General features: G+C 37.2%; 1 protein-coding gene and 1 long non-coding RNA gene across 6 annotated transcripts in view; both read left to right on the forward strand.

Annotated features, from left to right (window-relative positions):
- cyth3b (cytohesin 3b) overlaps window positions 1-20738 on the forward strand; it is a gene marked incomplete at its 3' end in the record, with an annotated part of 49581 nt that overhangs the window by 24268 nt on the left and 4575 nt on the right. For 4 of the 5 annotated variants that reach the window (XM_082186675.1, XM_082186674.1, XM_082186678.1 and 1 more), the window contains 9 exons: window positions 1428-1494; window positions 1705-1823; window positions 2122-2202; window positions 3231-3343; window positions 5200-5348; window positions 5795-5906; window positions 18761-18837; window positions 18955-19026; window positions 19113-19267. In XM_082186675.1, coding sequence (XP_082042801.1) covers window positions 1428-1494; window positions 1705-1823; window positions 2122-2202; window positions 3231-3343; window positions 5200-5348; window positions 5795-5906; window positions 18761-18837; window positions 18955-19026; window positions 19113-19267 — 945 coding nt within the window. Of the gene's footprint in view, window positions 1-1427; window positions 1495-1704; window positions 1824-2121; window positions 2203-3230; window positions 3344-5199; window positions 5349-5794; window positions 5907-18760; window positions 18838-18954; window positions 19027-19112; window positions 19272-20738 lie in introns of those variants that run through there. The other variant, XM_082186677.1, reaches the window with a different exon arrangement.
- LOC309513023 lies at window positions 14483-16680 on the forward strand. Its single transcript, XR_014211245.1, has 2 exons — window positions 14483-14787; window positions 14858-16680. It is a non-coding gene; the product is annotated as an uncharacterized lncRNA (long non-coding RNA).

The raw sequence follows: 20738 nt of genomic DNA on the forward strand, positions 1-20738 counted from the left end.
AACACGTCCATGTTTATGTCGCTGAGACTTATTGGGTGTTGAGAAACTTAGATACTATAGCAAAGTGTAGCCTATATTCCTAAACACCAAAATATTCACTAAAATAACACACACACAAAAAATAAAGTTCTTCGTGTCTACTATTTTCTCTTTTGAAAAAAAGGTAAATATATTTTGTATTCCCAAAAATACTTTTCTAAAGATCTGTCATGATGCAAAAAAAAGGGAGTGGAGTAAAATATCTTAATTACAGTGGTTTTAGTTTATTATATATTAACAAAAAACTAATGCTTTAGAAGCCAATCCAGAAGAGAAGAATCAACACAAACAGAAAGTGAGGAGAACTCAGGGTTACGTTTATTTAACGATGATGTACTAAAAACAGAAACTTTTTTCCTTGCATTGTTCACGTACAGACGGCAGTGTTGTTAAAACGATCCCCGTTCACACGAATCCATGAAAACGACTAAACATGCTGTATTATTCATGCCAGGCCAGTAGTTGGCGCTGTCACTTTGTAAAGAAACACTTCTTGTCTATAGACTGAACACGTAATACACATATGCATGAAGTCACCGTTTTCACAAATTCATGTTTTTGAAGTTAACACAGTATCGGCATTGTTTTCAAAAACTTGCATTTTTAAAGTTTTCATTTTCAGGCCCCTAAAACGCTATTGTTGTGTGTAAATGAATGGCCAAAATGCATTAAAAATTTTTTCTGTTTCGGTTGAAAATGGTGTCGTGTAAACAGCCCCTAAACAGGAGAAAACAAAACTGAACAAGAAACAGGTGCACAAAGCAACCAGTAACCATGGCAGAGATTTATTGATCATAAATAATTCATAAATAAATAAAAATTTTAAAAAAAGTAGAGTTGTTCTTGCAGGTCTTCGGTAAGAACCGTCATACGAACAGATAAACATCAAAGCCTGTGATTTCCTTAAGAAAATATCGGAGAAATCCCTAAGAATTTCTCTAGAATTGCACTTAATATTCTTGCAAACTAATTCCTTTACTTGTTTCTTACAATGATTTTTGTGAATCCACTCTTAGAACAAATGAGAGTAGAAATGCTAGCTGGTAAACTGATGTTGTGTAGCACCAGATCCAACGTTACATACGATGCAGTTTGTTTTTAACAATATCAATGACGCATTGGCTGATCCAGCCTGAAAAATACGCTTTTTTTTTTAATGCTATTTGATCATAAGAAACAGCATTTATGGGACAATTGTTGTCAGTGAAACGACTTGCCTCAAAGGGACTTTGATAAGGCTCTTAAATCTACAGGACTTGTGCCTGTAAATCAGGATCTGTTTGAGAGTTGGCACATTGTATCCACAGGCCAATCACACAAGAGGTTCTTTATCCGCCTTCAGTCTTATTAGGGGATCTTTGTTAAGACATATTTACTTCCATTTGCAGCAAAACGACACAGAGAAACAAACAAATTGCAATGGGAAGAAAGAAATTCAACATGGATCCCAAAAAAGTAAGTTACTGTTATTGTCAGATATTATATATTTTCATTCGTTCCTGAATGTTTTAATACTTTTTTAAAGCCTTTTCTTTATGGTTAGGCTATTACTGAGCAATCAACATTGTGACACTTTCCCTGACATTTGGACATTTTCCACATACTTTTCCTGGCATTTATATAGGGTTGATCCTAAAATCCTTTTTTAAATCATCTTTCTCTCAGGGGATCCAGTTTCTTCTGGAGAACGACCTCCTGCAGCAGACGCCTGAAGACATCGCTCAGTTCCTCTATAAAGGAGAAGGCTTGAACAAAACCGTCATTGGGGATTACCTGGGTGAACGGTAAACCTTCGCTTCGTTCCTCCAGTTTTCCATCCTGCTTTATTCAGTGTATGTCTGTGAGACGTGGGCCTGATTCAACACAAAAAACCTCCAGAAATGGTTTGTCTGGGAGTAAAACAGCAGCAGTTAAACGCCTCTGAAGGAAACGGACCACCGCTTGGGATGAGACTTGTCAAAACAACAGGATTTCATGAAGCATAGCTATAGATACAACAGTCGAAAGCTGCTGAACATCACAAATGATGACAAACAATTGACCTTTCTTTGCAGAAAGTAACCGTTTCTTCTTTTCTCGTAGGGATGATTTCAACATCAAAGTGCTCCAGGCTTTTGTCGAGCTCCATGAGTTTGCCGACCTCAACCTCGTTCAGGCTCTGAGGTGGGAAAAGCTTCTCTGCAGGAATGCCTCGTTTCTAGACTTATTTGGCTTAGAAACATTCCAATAATATCATTATGAACTGGTTTCTATTTTGCTCAATAATGACTCAAAAATAACTAATTTTTTATAGTATGAAGGTAAATCACGTTAAACTTGTCAAACTTGATCATTAATATTTGGGGGGTTTTTTGCAGTGTGAAATTATTTGGCAAATTAAGTTGGCAAAACTCAATAATTTTGAAAGAATAATTTAAGAAATTCAAACTAAGCAGAACTGGCAGATTTCTATTTTGTACTTAAAATATTTGAGTAAACTAATTCATACATTTAACATAAAATTATCATGTAATCTAGTGTAAATTTGGCTAGCTTTAACTAGCTAATTCAGTAAATGCTAACTTGCTAATTGGTAACACAATGCTTTGACAGCATTAGAATAGCAATTGGTGAATGATTACGACAGTATGAAACAACGTACATGTTCTCAAACCAATTAATTCTGATTCAGAACAAAATTACAAAAACGTTACACTTAATTTGAGCAATTACTCTCCCGTTCAAGTGTCATGGCAAAGCATGCTGGGAAACAGAAATTCCAGCCCAGTTTTAGTCAAATTTAAGTTAAATTAAAAGAAACAAGTTCATAAAACTCAAAACGTTGAAACAATCTAGATTACTTAAAATGTGTCAGTTATGTGAACTCAAAAGAAAAAGAAAGTTCTAAATACTCATAAAAGTTAAGTTAAGAAATTCAAACTAAGCAGAACTGGCAGATTTCTATTTTGTACTTAACATATTTGAGTAAACTAATTCATATATTTAACATAACATTTTCATGTAATCTCAACTCAAATATTTTAGTAGTGTACATTTGGCTAGCTTTAACTAGCTAATTCAGTAAATGCACATAAAAGTTTGATTTGATTGATCTAATTTGTTTAATGTAAGTTTACCCTACTCAAACCAAGGGTGTACTGGACTTGTTGACTCGTGACTGATTTTCTGAGGGATTTGCTGTCTCCACACAGGCAGTTCCTCTGGAGTTTCAGACTTCCCGGCGAGGCACAGAAGATTGACCGAATGATGGAGGCGTTTGCGTCCCGGTACTGCCAGTGCAACCCGGGAGTCTTTCAGTCCACAGGTCAGACATGAGCGAAACAGCCAGTGTCCATACTAATGCAAACCCTGCTTCTGTCCCGCTCCGTTTCAGAGAGATGTTGGTCAACATCAGTTTAGGCCCAAAACACACCCACTCAAAATGCATCTTGCAAAATTGTTTTTGTGCATCCTTGTTGCATTCTCAGCATTGCTGCACGTTAATTAGCATAAAATTTTCTCTTTCAGGGGCGCGTTTCCCAAAAGCATCGTCATTATCAACATAGTTAAACTATTTGACGTTTTTCTCGAAACCATAGATCCAACAAACATTTGCAAACATTGCGTGGCTGTGATAAGATGCATACACACACACACAAAAAAAAATGTGTTGGCTAAACAGTTTGCATCAATGTTCTGAGTCATGACATCTTTGAGTGAATTTACGTTCAACCAACATTGAGTAAAAGGAACTTAATAATTTGTAGCATAAACACACATTTTTAAGTTGATTACTCAAAAATATTAAGTTGCTCCGACTACCAGAGCCCTGGAACCAATTAATCTCATCTATTTCATGAGCTATCATAGCACATGCTAACATAACTTATTTAACATGTACTTTTAATGAACAAGTAAGATATTACATTAGCACAGTCATTGCTTATAGATCAATGTAGTGTTTACCTTCATGGATCTACTCTACTCTTACAGAAACTCTTTTAAATGTCAAGCATAACAGCATTAAACACTATTCAACTTTTATTCTCCTTATCCAGTCCTATGCAAAGCATGCTAGGAACTAGAAATCCATTGCCTAATTTCCGAAGTTATCGAGACAATTTCATTAAGTTACTACAACCTATTTAAAAAAAAAAGCAAATTAACGCAGAAATTTGAGTTTAAATTACAGACGATATTAAGTTGATGTAATGATCAACATTATTATGTCAACAGAACTTTACTAAATAATATTTGCAACTTAAAAGGTTTAATTAAAACAATAAATTTGAATTTTTTAACTTGCAAACATGCATTTATTTAAGTTGTGGTAACAGGTCCCCTGAATTACTGTTTAGATACACAGTTTCTTATTAAGTCACAATGTCATGATGTGTTTAGAGAGTACAGCTCAGTCTGGCGGAGAAAAATGGGCCTTTTTCTATTTGAAAGGTTTATTTATGCCAATTTCCTCCGTGACGAGCCCTTAAATCAAAACAAAGCTTCCATATGTGGATATAAATTATACTAGCAGTCAAAAGTTTGGAATAATGTTTTTGAAAGAAGTCTCTTCTGCTCACCAAAGCTGCATTTATTTTATCAGAAATACAGTAAAAACAGTGAAATATTATTACAATTTAAAAACAGCTGTTTTCTGTCTGAATATATAGGATTTTCAGCATCATTACTCCAGTCTTCAGTGTCACATTATCCTTCAGAAATCATTCTGATATGATGATTTGATGCTCAAGAAACATTTATTATTATTATCAATGTTGAAAATCGTGATACACTATCATTCAAAAGTTTGGGGTGAGTAAGATTTTTTTTTTAAAGAAAAAAATGTATACTTCTATTCAGTATTAATGCATTATATTGATCAAAAGTGTCAGTAAAGACATTTATAATGTTACAAAATATGTCTATTTCAGAAATATAATAACATAAATATTTAGCGAATTGATAATAATCAAAAATGTTTCTTGAACATTATAATGATTTCTGAAGGATCATGTGACACTGAAGTATATTAACTTACACATTATTATTTGCCTATTCATTTTAATAACAAATATTATTGCTGTTCACAGAGTCACTTACATCTCTTTCAATGCCAGTTATTGTCTTATTTGGTGTGTGTGTGTGTGTGGTTATTGAATTATTAGTGTGTTTATGTTGCAGACACATGTTATGTCCTGTCCTTCGCCATCATCATGCTGAACACCAGCCTTCACAACCCCAACGTCAGGGACAAACCGGCTGTAGAGCGCTTCATCTCCATGAACAGGGGCATTAATGAGGGAGGAGACCTGCCAGAGGACCTGCTCAGGGTAATCATGCTGACCAGCATTTGTGCTTAAAAAAGTGTATAATGTTCATTTCTTTCTGAAAATGAGCGATGGTTTGTCTAGATAAGACTCTTATTCCTCGGCTGGGATCATGTAGAGACTTTGAAGCTGCACTGAAACTCACATTTGGACCCCATTGAAGTCACTATATGGAATGTTTTCCTCAAAACCCCCTAATTATTAAATTATCAGGACATTTTTATTCTGAAGTGAACCAATCCTTAAACCAGTTCAATCGAGTCAGCTAACACTAACAGCAACACTAACTATATTTACTCTCCTGTCTCATTTGGGTCAGTTTTCATATGAATGACTTTGAATCTCATGATTAATGCAGTAGAAGCCATAGGACTGTTTTAAATATTTTACAGAGGTGTGTGTGTAAATGTGCTGAATCTGCATACATTAACAGACTAATGTCTCTGCAGAACCTGTACGAGAGCATCAAGAGCGAACCCTTCAAAATCCCAGAGGACGACGGCAACGACCTCACACACACGTTCTTCAACCCGGACCGAGAAGGCTGGCTCCTGAAGTTAGGTCAGAACCAGACTATTACTCTCTTACTCTTACTCTTATTCTCTTATAGTCTTACTCTTACTCTTATACTCTTATACTCTAACTCTTATACTCATACTCTTACTCTTATACTCTTACTCTTATACTCTTATACTCTTATACTCTTATACTCTTATACTCTTACTCTTATACTCTTACTCTTTCTTTCCTTCAGCAAACATGCCTCGTCTCTTAGGGACAAATAGAGTCACTATAGTGAAAAGATGAAGCTGGATGCTGTGCATGAAGTCTGTTACTAGTCAATTTACTTTTTAAATGTCAGCTCTCACAGACTTTAATTTGTAAATTGTGAGGCTCTTGGTGGATCTGCAGAATTAAGGAAAAAGCCTTTTTCCGCCTGACAAATACCCTGCGTCTCAATGTCCACACTATCCATCCTTAACAGCCTGTGAGATTAGAAGAAGTGTGTCCCAAAGCAGAGTATGTTGAAAAGAGGATGCCTGAAGTCTCCGGATGGTCTACTATTCCCGGTGGAGTTTCGAAGTGTGGATCCGTGCTCATTTTAACAGCTACTATTAGCTATCTAAAGCTAGGTCTTCTAAACATTAGATCACTCACACCTAAGGCAGTTATTGTAAATGAAATAGTCACAGATAATAGCTTCGATGTACTTTGCCTTACTGAAACCTGGCTTAAACCAAATGATTATTTCGGTATTAATGAGTCTACTCCTCCTGGATACTGTTATAAGCATGAGCCCCGTCTGATTGGCCGTGGCGGAGGTGTTGCAACCATTTATAAAGATATTCTAAATGTTACTCAGAAAACGGGTTATAAGTTTATTTCATTTGAAGTACTTGTACTAAATGTTACGCTCTTAGATGTTAGAAAAACATCCCTATTATCTCTAGCCTTGGCTACCGTATATAGACCGCCAGGGCCTTACGCTGATTTCCTAAAAGAGTTTGCAGATTTTCTCTCAGACCTATTAGTCAATGTCGATAAAGCATTAATTGTTGGAGATTTTAACATACACGTAGATAATCCAAATGATGCGTTAGGAGCTGCGTTTACAGATTTATTAAATTCATTTGGGGTCAAGCAAAACGTCACCGGACCAACTCATCGTCTTAATCATACACTCGATTTAATTATATCACACGGAACCGATCCAACCGATATAGATATCATTCCACAAAGTGATGAAGTCACTGATCACTACATGGTAACTTGCATATTACGTACTGCTGTAATATGTCATGCGGCGTCGCGTTATCAACCAGGCAGAACAATCCTCCCATCCACCATAGATAATTTCTCAAATTGCTTATCTAATCTGTCTCAGCTGCTGCCTGAACCCAAACAAACAGATGAACTAGAAGAACTAACTAGCACTATGAGCACCATTCTCTCTAGAACATTGGATGTGGTTGCACCTATTAAATTAAAAAAGGTCAGAGAGAAAAATAAAGCACCATGGTATAACAATACTACGCATGTTTTAAAGAGAGAAACCCGTATTTTAGAGCGTAAATGGAAACAAACTAATTTAGAGGTCTTTAGAATCGCGTGGAAAGACAGTATGTCACGTTATAAAAAGGCCCTAAAAGCTGCCAGGGCTGAGCACCTCCGCAAACTAATAGAAAACAACCAAAACAATCCAAGGTTTCTATTTAACACCGTGGCTAGACTAACAAATAAACAGACGTCACCCGAACAAAATATCCCGTTACAGTTCAGTAGTAATGATTTCATGAACTTCTTCACTGAGAAAATAGAAAGCATCAGAACCACAATTATAAACGTTCAATCTTCAATCGCGCCTTACAATTCAGCTTCAATTATCACCCCGAAAGAACAATTACAGTGCTTTACAACTATAGAACAAAAAGAGTTAAATAAACTTATCACCTCATCTAAAACAACAACATGTTTATTAGATCCTATACCAACTAAACTACTGAAAGAAGTGTTATCTGTAGTGGAAGAGCCTCTCCTCAATATTATTAACTCGTCTTTATCTTTAGGTCATGTTCCAAGAACATTTAAACTGGCAGTTATAAAACCTCTCATTAAGAAACCACAATTAGATCATAATAATCTAGCAAATTATAGACCCATTTCAAATCTTCCATTTATGTCTAAAATATTAGAAAAAGTGGTGTCCGCTCAACTGGGCTCTTTCTTGCAACAAAATGATATCTATGAAAAGTTTCAGTCTGGATTCAGACCGCATCATAGCACTGAAACTGCGCTCGTTAAAATCACAAATGATTTACTTTTAGCTTCTGACCAAGGCTGTATCTCAATACTAGTTTTACTTGATCTTAGTGCTGCGTTCGATACTATAGATCACACAATACTCTTAGATCGACTACAAAATTATACTGGTGTTCAAGGACAAGCACTAAGCTGGTTCAAATCATACCTATCTGACCGCTACCATTTTGTCTATTTAAATGGAGAAAAATCGATCATAACTCCAGTAAACTATGGAGTGCCGCAGGGATCTGTATTAGGCCCTCTGTTATTTTCAATATATATGATGCCACTTGGAAATATTATAAGGAAACATGGAATTAGTTTCCATTGTTATGCTGATGACACTCAAATATATATTTCATCACGGCCGGATGAAAACGCTAAATTTTCCAAATTGACAGAGTGTGTTAAAGATATAAAAGATTGGATGACGCGTAATTTTCTTTTATTAAATCCAGACAAGACAGAGGTAATACTTATCGGTTCAAAAAACCGCCCACAAAACCTCGCACAATACAACTTTAACATCATAGGATGTCCTGTTACTTTATCCTCTACAGTAAAAGACCTGGGTGTTATACTCGATTGCAACCTGTCTTTTGAAAATCATATTTCTTATGTTACAAAAACAGCCTTTTTCCACCTTAGAAACATTGCTAAGCTACGTAATATGCTATCAGTTTCTGATGCAGAAAAGTTAGTTCATGCATTCATGACCTCGAGACTGGATTACTGTAATGCTTTATTAGCTGGTTGTCCTGCATCCTCAATAAACAAGCTACAGTTAGTCCAAAATGCCGCCGCTAGAGTTCTTACGAGATCAAGAAAATATGATCATATAACACCGATTTTATCATCATTGCATTGGTTACCTATAAAGTTCCGTATTAATTACAAGGTATTGCTACTGACTTATAAAGCCCTAAACGGCTTAGCTCCAGTCTATTTAACGGATCTTCTATCGCCCTATAATCCATCGCGCTCTTTGAGATCACTAAATTCAAGGCTTTTGGTCATACCTAGGATATCCAGAACCACCAAAGGAGGGAGAGCATTTTCACATTTGGCTCCAAAACTCTGGAATAGTCTTCCTGATACTGTTCGTTGCTCAGACTCGCTCTCCCAGTTTAAAACTAGATTAAAGTCGCATCTCTTCAGCCAGGCATTCATATAATCCTACAGTTCAAACTACAATCCGGCCTCTATCCAATGCCAGAGGAGAACTGGCCCCCGACTGAGCCTGGGTTCTCCCAAGGTTTTTTTTCTCCATTAAGGCACCTGATGGAGTTTTAGGACACCATTAGGTCACTTGATGGAGTTTTTCGGTTCCTTGCCACTGTTGCCTTTGGCTTGCTCAGTTGGGGATATTTTGGGGATATTTAATTTAATTTTATCAATCAATAAATTCCTCTTGAAACAAACTTTGTTGTATTATTTTAATTTAATACTGTGAAGCTGCTTTGATGCAATCTGTATTGTGAAAAGCGCTATACAAATAAACTTGACTTGACTTGACTTGACTATTACCCACAATCCATTGCGCTTTGGAGGAGGAACTTTTATTCACAAAAAGAGTCATCTTTTTAGGGCGTAGTACAAGTAGGCGAAGTGAGATGCAGCAATAGAGTGTCAGATGAAGCTGGATGCTGTACATGTACATGAAATCTATAACAAGTCAATTTACTTTTTAAACGTCAGCTCTCACAGACTTTAATTTGTACATTTTGAGGCTCTTGACGGATCTGCAAGAATTAAGGAAAAAGTGTGTTACGCCCGATTGTAACTTTAAGCAAGCAGCATGTAAACTACTGAAACACTGTTTACGAGCCATTTCACTCGGTAATCTGATGTAAAGAGAATCTGGCCAGCTCTAATCTGATTGGATGACATTAAGCTTGTTTCAGTCTGTCTGGGTTCAGAGTTGTGTTTATACAGTACGAGTGTTTCTGAGGGGAAAAAAGAATTACTGTATTATGCCATTTTTGCCAGGTTACTTTAGAGGTTTAGAGGTTTGATAAAGATCGTTTGAGAGTGTGTTTTTGCAATGGCAGCGGCTATTTACACCAAAGTCTGTTCACTCGGCGGCCATCTTTGCAGCTGTTTCGGCCATACAGGACCAAGGCCTGTCTATTTGAATGGGGGAATCCTGACATCTCAAAAACTGCTTGCCGAACTCACAATTAAATGCAATCAGCAACAAAATCTGACAACTAAATGTTGTTTTTATGCTTTTTATACGTATTTTTCAGGCTAGACGAGTCACTGCGCATGTGCAGTCATAAGAGCGAGTCTCAGGTTTCTATGGGAACGGGGTTTCTCACGGGAGATGCAGTGACACAATGACTTTGCTAATCAGTGATTGGCTCATTCACTTTAGAAGGCGGGACTTATTTCCGCTATATTGCGCGTTGCAGTTTCTCCAATTCATGAGTAATAGCAGTGAACCATCTTTCTATATCTATAGTCTTTGTTTACACTAGGTGAAAATAGCAGCATTTTCTTTATGATATACTATTTGCTCCTCAAGTGTTGTTTTACATTAAACAGTATGCAATAATAACACAGTGTAAATGAATATATTTATTAAATGGACGCCGCCTTATTGGGACAATAAAGCCCTCCCCTATACCAACCCCTAACCCTAAACACTTTATTATTAAACACACGTGTTTAATAAAGTGCACTTTATTTGCACTTTTTTAATATTTTCTTCATTTTTATTGAAAATAAATGCCTTTCCGATCTGATATGAGATGGGGAAAGGATGTAGAGTTATGTCTGTACTTTTGAACAGGCAGAAAGACTACAGGCGTTCCTCTATTTTTCTGTAAAACCCTTTGCAGACATGCTGCATCATTATATTAAAAACTATAATCTATTTCAGATAAACCCACGGCATGCACAAACTAGGTCTCTTGACCTCTCATTCAGAAGGTCTCCTCCTGTCTTCCTGAAAGTTATTGAATAAGCTGCGGTGTGAACCAGACTTTATGCCGATAGTCAGATGTCTGGCTTTGCATGGGAGCAAAATCCCGGAAGTGCCGGATCTGATCCACAAATGAAGCCCTGCAGGGATGTCTATACAGAGTCTGCTGTGTGTCTTTTTTTATTTGTTTGTCAAGGGTCAAGTGATGCTTGTTTGTGTCTTTCTAGTGTCCCTTCTCCCATCTCCTAACATTATCTGTGTGTTAGTATGTGTTGATGTTGAGCGTTCCTCCTTGTTTCCCTGACACCCTTTGACTGCAAAAAATGCTTTTCTTACTCAGTTTTTTTGTCTTGTTTCCAGTAAAAAAAAAAAAAAAAAAAATTCTTAAATCAAGATGCATTTACTAAAGTAGTAAAAGGCCATAAGATATTATGTCTTGTTTTTAAAAAAGATCATTTTTCTTATCCCCATTGGCAGTTAATTTAGCTTTTTTTAAGTAACAACTCACTTAATTTTGATTTATTTCCCCAGAAAACAAGACATAATATCTTATGGCATTTTACTACTTTAGTAAATGCATCTTGATCGAAGAATTTTTTAGATTTTTTGGACTGGAAACAAGACAAAAATACTGAGTAAGAAAAGCATTTTTTGCAGTTAATTTTCTATCCTGTGACTGTCTAGCGTTCTCTACAGGAGGTACGTAACAAAACCAGGACGTTCCCTCTTTTCATCTCTTCTAACCTTCATTTGATCCTCTCCTGACTGTCACTCAAGGCCTTTCCCACTTCCGGTCTGTAGGCTTATCGTTAGGCTGCGTCTGGGGTCAGAGGTCAGTTTACTATCCCGAAGGCAGTTCGACTTAAAAACAAGTGCATACATTTACATTTATGCATTTAGAAGACGCTTTTCTAAAGCAACTTACATTGCATTTCAAGTTACACATTTACATTCTTATCAGTTCTTGGTTTCCAGGGAATCGAACCCATTACCTTGGCGTTGCAAGTGCCAACGCTCTACTGTTTGAGTTTGTAGCAATCATTTATGCTGCTAGCTACTATAAAGTAAGAAATAATAATAACATAAGTAGATCACTAACCCAAAATAGCTGTGAGTATTAATTCAACTGTTAATCTGTTAAATCTGTTAACTCTTTCCCCGCCATTGACGGAAATCTCTGTGTTTTCATTGTTATACGGTAGGTGGCGCTATGACATCTTCTGAAAGAGTAAATCATCTCCTAATCCAAACACAAGTGAAGAAGAAGCAGAAACAAGCAGATGCATGTGTAAAATAACCATTATCAACATTAAAACCAGTTTAGTGCACATGGTTGGATTTGTCGTATTGGCTCTGGACACACACATTCCTTGTTTTCTATGTAATGTCCCGGTAGACCTGTATACTTTCTAATAATAACGGTACACCCACACAATCTTTATGTGTTTCCCTCAGCTGAAAGCTTTTTCTACTCAAATAATTATGCTTTTTCTCACTAAAACTATCCCTGTTGGATCTGTGGAAATGTACACTGGAAAATGCTTGTACTCCAGGACTCCAGAAATAAAGGGACTAAATCAGATTAAATAAAACATGCACTTATTTAAGAACAAGTATTTATTTATTTGTTAGTGTGTTTGTTTGTTCAAGTTCATTTTATTTAAAAAAGTTTACTGGTGAACTTCCAAAAAATCTTATTTTTTCTCATGTTCAAAGTGTCATGGCCAAAATCACTGAATACATTAGTGTTCACTGAACAAAATCTGTAGTAACTTATTGTTTTTTTGTTTTTTTTACCATGACAAAGTTTAATGAGGCCAGTATAAGCATAACCATCATTTTGAAAACACCATTTTAATAATATAAAAGCTAAATTTAGATTGAATTTATTTTATTATTCTGCATAACCCACAAAAGTGTGGCAGGGTAAATATTCCAAGGAATATGAAATGTTATGTAAAGTTTATTCATTACAATTTCTGTTGATCAGAACAATGGTTTACATTCATTTATTTATTTTTTTAATCGAAGTGACTTAAAATTAGGAACATCACAAACAATTTGTCGTAGAGCCTCTAATATTAAAAGTACACAGTACCAGGTTTGGTAAAAAAAATTGATTAGATAAGCCAGAACAGAAGTGAAATGCAGCTTTTTTTTTGTAAATTAGACGAATTTAATGTGTCTATATACATAACTTATCTTTCATATATAAACTTGCCCTGAAAAATACTCACTAGAGTAATGAATAGTGACCTTATTGAATTTAAAGTGCCCCTATTATGCTATTTTATATAGGTGATACAAATAGTAAAGATGGCGTCGTCGATCAATTCGAGCGCGAGTCCTCATCCTTTTGCAGTGCAGCAAAGTGGATTCGCGACTCAGAAAACAGCGTCTTCTCCACATGTCGAGAACACAAACCAAACTCTTCCGGTCTCAGCTACAGCTATGGTGTTAAAGGAGACGTCGGTGTAGCGAATCCAATTGAGAATGAACAAAGAAACACAATATTTGTTGTACAGAGTTGCGAGAGAACTACACAAACACCAACAACATTAACACTGAACTCAAGAAACAGAGGGCTTGAATACACAGGGCAAGATGATTAACGAAACAAAGAACAGGTGTGCACCAATCCGAAACCATGACAACACAGGCGAAACAGTGACGAGGAAAGCTATGGAAACAAAACTAAACAAGACATGATAATGTAACTAAACATGACCAAGACAGTTGTTCACAGGCCGCCAATAAAGACTATAGGGTTGGAATTATGCAAATGTGTCACCAACCAAGATAAGGCTCAAGTAATGCCTGGTACACATTGTACGATTTTGATGACGAAAGATGACCAATCGTGGTGATTTCTGCGGTCGTGGCTCCTAAACGCTGTTCCTGCGTCGTACAGTGAGAGAGGTTCAAAGACGACCGTTGTCACTGTCATGTGACCAAAGATAGCCTGTGATAAAGTGCGATTGATCTTGCTCCACTTGTTCACCACTAGCACATGCTGATGACGCTTTATTCTTCTACTCTAACTTGCGTCGTGGCCACGATTAAATACGTGTCTTCATCTTAACATCGTACACGAGTTTATTAGAGCCATGTGTGATTTGTAATGATCTTATAGGATTGCTGAAATCAGGCATAAGGCTGGATTTACTGACGACTCGTTTCAGACTTCTTTTTTTGGAAGTCAATAACTCCATTTATCAGCACTTTATCTCTGAAACTTAAACAGCTTTACACACTACAAAAAGACCTAGGGCCCTATTTTAAGGATCTAAGCACATCATCTAAAGCGCACGGCGCAAATACACTTATGGCATGTCCGAATCCACTTGCTAGTTTAACGACGGGAAAAATGGTCGGCGCTCCCGGTGCATGGTCTAAAGAGGTCGTCCCTATTCTCTTAATGAGTAATGGGTGTGTTTTGTCCCTATTCTCTTAATGAGTAATGGGTGTGTTTTGTCCCTATTCTCTTAATGAGTAATGGGTGTGTTTTGGGCGTAAAATGCAATAAACCAATCAGAGTCTCATCACCCATTCCCTTTAAAAGCCAGTTGCGCTCGTCCATGGCGGATTCACTATTTACATGGAGGAATTTGCAAGCGGAAAAAATGAACGATTCTCTAGCGAGGAAACGGATCTGCTTGTGCGTGAGCTTAAAGCTTTGTGTGTGTGTGTGTGTGTGTGTGTGTGTGTGTGTGTGTGTGTGTGTGTGTGTGTGTGTGTGTGTGTGTGTGTGTGTGTGTGTGTGTGTGTGTGTGTGTGTGTGAAGTTAAAGCGAGACCATCTGCGGGACAAAGTGTAGTGCGTGTTGGACCCGCCTATAGGCGCACATTACTAACACACTCTTTAAATAACACAAAAAAAACCTGCGCCATAGACTTTAGAGCAGGTTTCAGTTGGTTAATGGCTCAGTCTATTTCAGTTCCTCAAAATAGCAACGCTCCAACAATGCGCCTGAACACACACCTGGTTCTCAGACCAGCAGCCCATGGCCCAGTTGTATTTAAACAACGTGACGCAGGACGTGAAAATTAAAACTGCGTCGGGCTGAAACTAGCAAAACACACTTGCACCGCGCCGGGTGTGTGATAGGGCCCAATATTTGTCGCTTTTATGTAAAGAATTTTATGGTTTTATGTAAAGAATTCACAAATATTGTATTAGCAATTATATCCCCATACCTGGAAATCTCACTGTAATCAAAAACTACATGCACTGTCCAAATGACCCTGATCTGTGGCCTGTGTCATTATCCCTCAACCTTACTGATCTCTCTGACGACCCTCATTTCCCATCATGTGTGTGTCCTTCTTTCATCAGTGCTTTGACTGTGTCTCTCGCTGCCATCTTTTGTGACTGAGGAGATGAACATCAGAGTCGAGAAAGTAGATCATGGGAATAGAATTGTGAGTAGGGAACTGCAGAAAGCACGGCTTTAATCTCTCCCGATGCCGATGTGCGTTCAGCATCTGTGGGACGGCGTTAGAGTCGGGAGAGGGGGTGGAGAAGCCTACAGCGCTGTGCTCGATACACCACGTTATTACAGCCAAAAACAGCACACAATACAGCAGGGGAACGATTGCAAATGAGTCAGAGGCTTTAATGTATATGAGTGTGTGGGGGTGTGTGAGAGAGCACCAGTTTCTACAGCATGATAGTGGCGTCTGTACGTTTGCCATGAGATATTTCATTTAATTTGATTGCAGAATGCAATCTCTTGTAAGGTGTGTGTTTTTTTTTTTTTTGTGAGAGATTGTTTGTGAGGAATAACCCAAATAAGGGCAGCACTGTGGTCCAAGCTCTCTTTCGGTCTCAAATAGAAATAACTTCTCTCAGCGCTGCGACATTGCTCCCAGACATTTCTGTGATTGGCTTTCTATGGTCAGGAGTTGAAGTCGAGTTGTGTGCGCTGCTTCTTGTGATAAAGAAGTACACTTTAAAAAGAGTGCATATTACGGGAATAATATAGAGAGAAATGAATGTAATGTTTTTGGACACTTAAATATAGGTTAAATTTATATTAAATGCAAATAGTTGTATAATTATTTTTTTATGAACTGTTCAACTTGGCATATAAAGCAAGGCAGTGTTGCGCCTTCAGGCCATTTTCTCGCATTAAAGAGGACATGAGGAAACGAAAGTAGATCTACACTTCTAACAAAATACAAATTGTCTTTTTTTATGAACCGTTTAATTTAAGAGTGCTTTTATTTAACCACTTAAGTAGGACTTAAAGTCCCCCTATGGTGAAAATCCAGCTTTTAATGTCTTTTATGTGTCTATGTGGTGTTTTTAATATGCTTTAAGACAAACCATGTGTAAATTCATAAGTCGACAGCATTGCTGAGTATTTCCTCCTTAAAACTGCAGTGAACCAAAGACAGTCTCAAAAACACGCTTTGAAATCGCTGGTGTTTCTGACGTCACAAACTACCTTGTAACCAATCAGATCAACGTGTGATCGTCAACCAGTGGATCTCTGAGCTGAGTGAGTGAGTGGAGGCGGGGCTCATTTGCATATTCATAGAACCACGCATACTAAATGAGGCGAGGGTGTCGAGTTACATTCAAGATATTTTAAGGCATGAAGAATTTTGTTTCAAGGAAAAAACATTTAAATATGTAATTTCGGTGATCAAAGAGTTTTAACTCAAAAAGGGACCTTTATAAGTACATGCAATTTAGTGCGTTTAAGATATATTCACTTTCAATACAATATTGAATAACACTCTACAGTTAACATATGTTAGTCAACACGTCAAAATAAGTCTACTTCTTTAAAACATGACAAAAAAGACTATTAAAAGTATGATTCAAAATGCACTTGAACAGAAAACTTTCAATTACAAATTACAAAGTACAATTTACTTGATTTACTTAAACCCAGTCAACACGTTGATCTCACAGTGATCTCTCCATATGACTACAATGTAAGTTCACAGTGAGCTAAAAGTGTAACCGCACAGTGCACTCACTGTGTGCTCATATTATGGCCACAATGTGAGTCACCCCAGCTAGAAATGTTATTGGACATGGACTCCAACATCGCTCAGATGTCAAATTTTGGTTGAAAATTAAAACTAGGTTGACGTCTTAAACATTTGATGTAGGCTCCACCGTCATTAAACAACTCCACAAACAGCATTACCAGCTTCACTTATTACAAACCAGATTTACTTCTGTCATATGTGTACAAAAGTCCTTATTGAAATTAACAGAGGTTTAGATGTTGTTGATTTATGGAAATTAATAGTTTGGTTTGATGTCACCACAATGGTGATCAGTGTTTGGTTTAGTTGGGTAGTTTAACTCTTGGTTATTTAAAGCTCATTTTTCTCTGGCTGTTATAACTGTTTGTTATAGCAAGAGAAAATTTTGATTATATGGTGTCAGATACTTGGTGATGAAAATGTTTTAATCATCATGCAATGCTCTGATAAAGTGATAATTTCTTGATCTGTATATGTGTTATCAATTTCATTTTAATAAGTACTACATTTTCCCTTAGACACATGTGAATCTCAATAATGGTGACATGCTTCATGCCGCAATGCATTCTGGGAGCCACTGATAAGTTTTGTATGGTGCTCCCAGAATGCATTGCGGCATGAAGCATGTCACCATTATTGAGATTCACGCGCTGATTCTTGAGGTTTGTTTTTGTCTCGATGAAAGTGCTTAAAGTTTGTGGTGCACAGTTTTAGTTTTTTTTTTATATTAAATACTTAAATAGTTATTCAGCCTATATGCTGCAGGATCTCATGCTGTAGAAATGTTGGGTTGTTATGATCATGTAAAATAGTTACCAGAGACTATTTACTGGTTGAAATCAGTCAACTACATTTTGAGAATATCTTTATTATCAACAAGTAACCAATTTCAACAATTCATCACATTTTTTCTTGCTATAACAAACTCTTACCGTAGCCAGAGTAAAACCAAAATCAAATAGTCAAGGCCAAAGAGCCCAACTAAAGCAAACACTGACCTCCACAATGATGACCAAACCAAACTATTACTTTCAATCAAACTTCAACATCCTACCATTCTGAGAACATTCTGGTATCAAAAATAAAATTAGCTACAGAAAACATTACAAGAACATAACATAATGTTCCTCAAAACATTCATGGACCAATAACATTTCTAGCAGGGATGAGCTCATGTTGTGGCCATAGTATGAGCACACTGTGAGTGTGCTGTGAGGTTACACTTTTAGCTCACTGTAAACTCACATTGCTGACATTGTGACCACATGGTGAGATCACTGTGAGATCAAATTGTTGACTGGGAATTCCCATGTACCAGATGTGGGCCGGATCTGGGCCGACACTACGTTTCTGTCTGGGATGCCACTATAATGAAGACCACATGGGCTGAAGCTGGTATTTAGGACAGGATAGTCTCAGACTCTTCAGGAACTCAACCAAATTGATGTTTACAGAGAGTTGTCTCTGCACATTAAAATAGAAAAGAGAAGATATTATAACATCGAAAACATGTTGAATGGAGAACTTGAACCAGATCATTTGCATATAAATTAGGAGATACTGTTGCTGATATATTCCTGAAATGAGAAACAGGAGCTGTTTGTGAGTGTTGCATTGGCTCTAGTCAGTTACTGCTCAGAAACTGGGTCACTGGCATTGATGGTTTTCCTTTTTCTTTGCAGGTGGACGAGTAAAAACTTGGAAGAGGAGATGGTTTATTCTGACCGACAACTGCTTGTACTATTTTGAGTACACAACAGTAAGTAGATTGGTTTTCAGCATAATTTCAGGACTTGAGTTACAGCATGTCCTGTCTGAGGGTTTGAGGGATTATTATTGTCCCAGATGCATTTTGATGGGTTTCTCCTGACTTTAGGACAAGGAACCACGTGGAATTATCCCTCTGGAGAACCTCAGCATCAGAGAGGTGGAGGAACCCAGGAAACCTGTGAGTGCCCGAGCAAACGTGAACGTTAGAGCCCGTACGGGATCGTGAAAACCTCATGCCTAATAGTATTGTGTCTCCTCGTGTAGAACTGCTTCGAGCTGTACAATCCCAACCACAAAGGGCAGGTGATCAAGGCGTGTAAGACGGAGGCCGACGGGAGGGTGGTGGAGGGAAACCACGTCGTCTACAGGATATCAGCTCCCACACCAGAGGAGAAGGAGGAATGGATCAAATCCATTAAGTAGGATTTCCCATTGAACATATTGTTGAATAGTCTTGTTCAGTGATTTAATAACATATGCTGAAGAAATGCAGAATACAGTGATAAAACTAACTTTAGCTGGACAATAACTGCATTCTAGAGCTTCTGTAAAGACAAAACAATCTGTTACCATAATTTCCTATTGTCAAGGTAAAGCTGCTTTGAAACAATTTAAATTGTTAAAAGCGCTATATAAATTAATTTGACTTGACTTTAACTCTATAACAAAACCTAATGAGCTGCCACATTGTCTACAACAAGAACAAGCATAGGTAAAGTAACTAACAGGCCAAGCTCATTAGAAAAACGAGCCTCTGCTAAATATTACTTTGATTCTTGCACGTTTCGCTACACTTTCAAAGTGAAACGTCCAGTGAGTGGTGCTAAAAGGTTAACGCCCTTGAGAATAATGTGCCACCTACAGCAGTGGTTCTCAACCCTCAACATAATCTGCATAATCAAACAGACCTGATTCAAGTCATCAGCTCATTAGTAGAGACTCCAAGACCTGAAATAGGTGTGTCAGACAAAGGACAGGGTTTAGAGACACTTTAAAAAAAAAAGTTGAAGGGTCACCATTATGCTGATCAGTGTTTGATTTAGTTGGTCAGTTTGACTCTTGGCTTTTTATGTGAGTTTGAGGTCTTTGTAACAGTGTTTAAATACCAAAACGCATAATTTGTTTCAAAGGAAGCCAGAAAGAAAGATGATCAGGTGATATATTTTCCAGCATCATAAAATGACCAAACGACCAGTCACATATAACTTTTTCCTGACCAAAAGTGGATATTTGTTATTACATTCGCCAATGATAATTTACTGCAACAGATCAAACATTCTGAATCTTGATTTTTTTTAAATATATTACATGCATTCAGTGTTACTTAAACACTCTGTAGAGTGGGACCATATGTACTCTATACTGTACTCATATATACTGTACTCATATGTACTCTATATGTACTCATATGTCACAAACTACCTTGTAACCAATCAGATCAACGTGTGATCGTCAACGAGTGGATCTCTGAGCTGAGTGAGTGAGTGGAGGCGGGGCTCATTTGCATATTCATAGAACCGCGCATACTAAATGAGGCAAGGGTGTCGAGTTGCATTTCAGAACATCAGCAGAGTTCATTTAACTCTGGGGATTTTGCTGTGTAGTATTGTACAAGGATGATGAATCCTTATTAATCCATAATCTTGCCCATATAAAGGTAATTTGTATGAAATGTGTAAGTACGGGTTTGGAGTTTTTCAAAAATGTCTGTAGAAGTAAATTTTTCCAATGAGCACATGTTGGTAACAACTAATGGTGTAAAAATGCACTCGTTTTCCTGATGTATCGATGAAAACATCCTGCCGATTCATATGCATCAATCTTCAAATTTGTGCATGTTAGCCTATAATCAATTTACAATTGGCCTCTATTGGCTTTTACTGCTTTGAC

The sequence above is a fragment of the Leuciscus leuciscus genome (assembly GCF_965113295.1).
Source record: "Leuciscus leuciscus genome assembly, chromosome: 1".
Taxonomy (NCBI): Eukaryota; Metazoa; Chordata; class Actinopteri; order Cypriniformes; family Leuciscidae; genus Leuciscus; species Leuciscus leuciscus.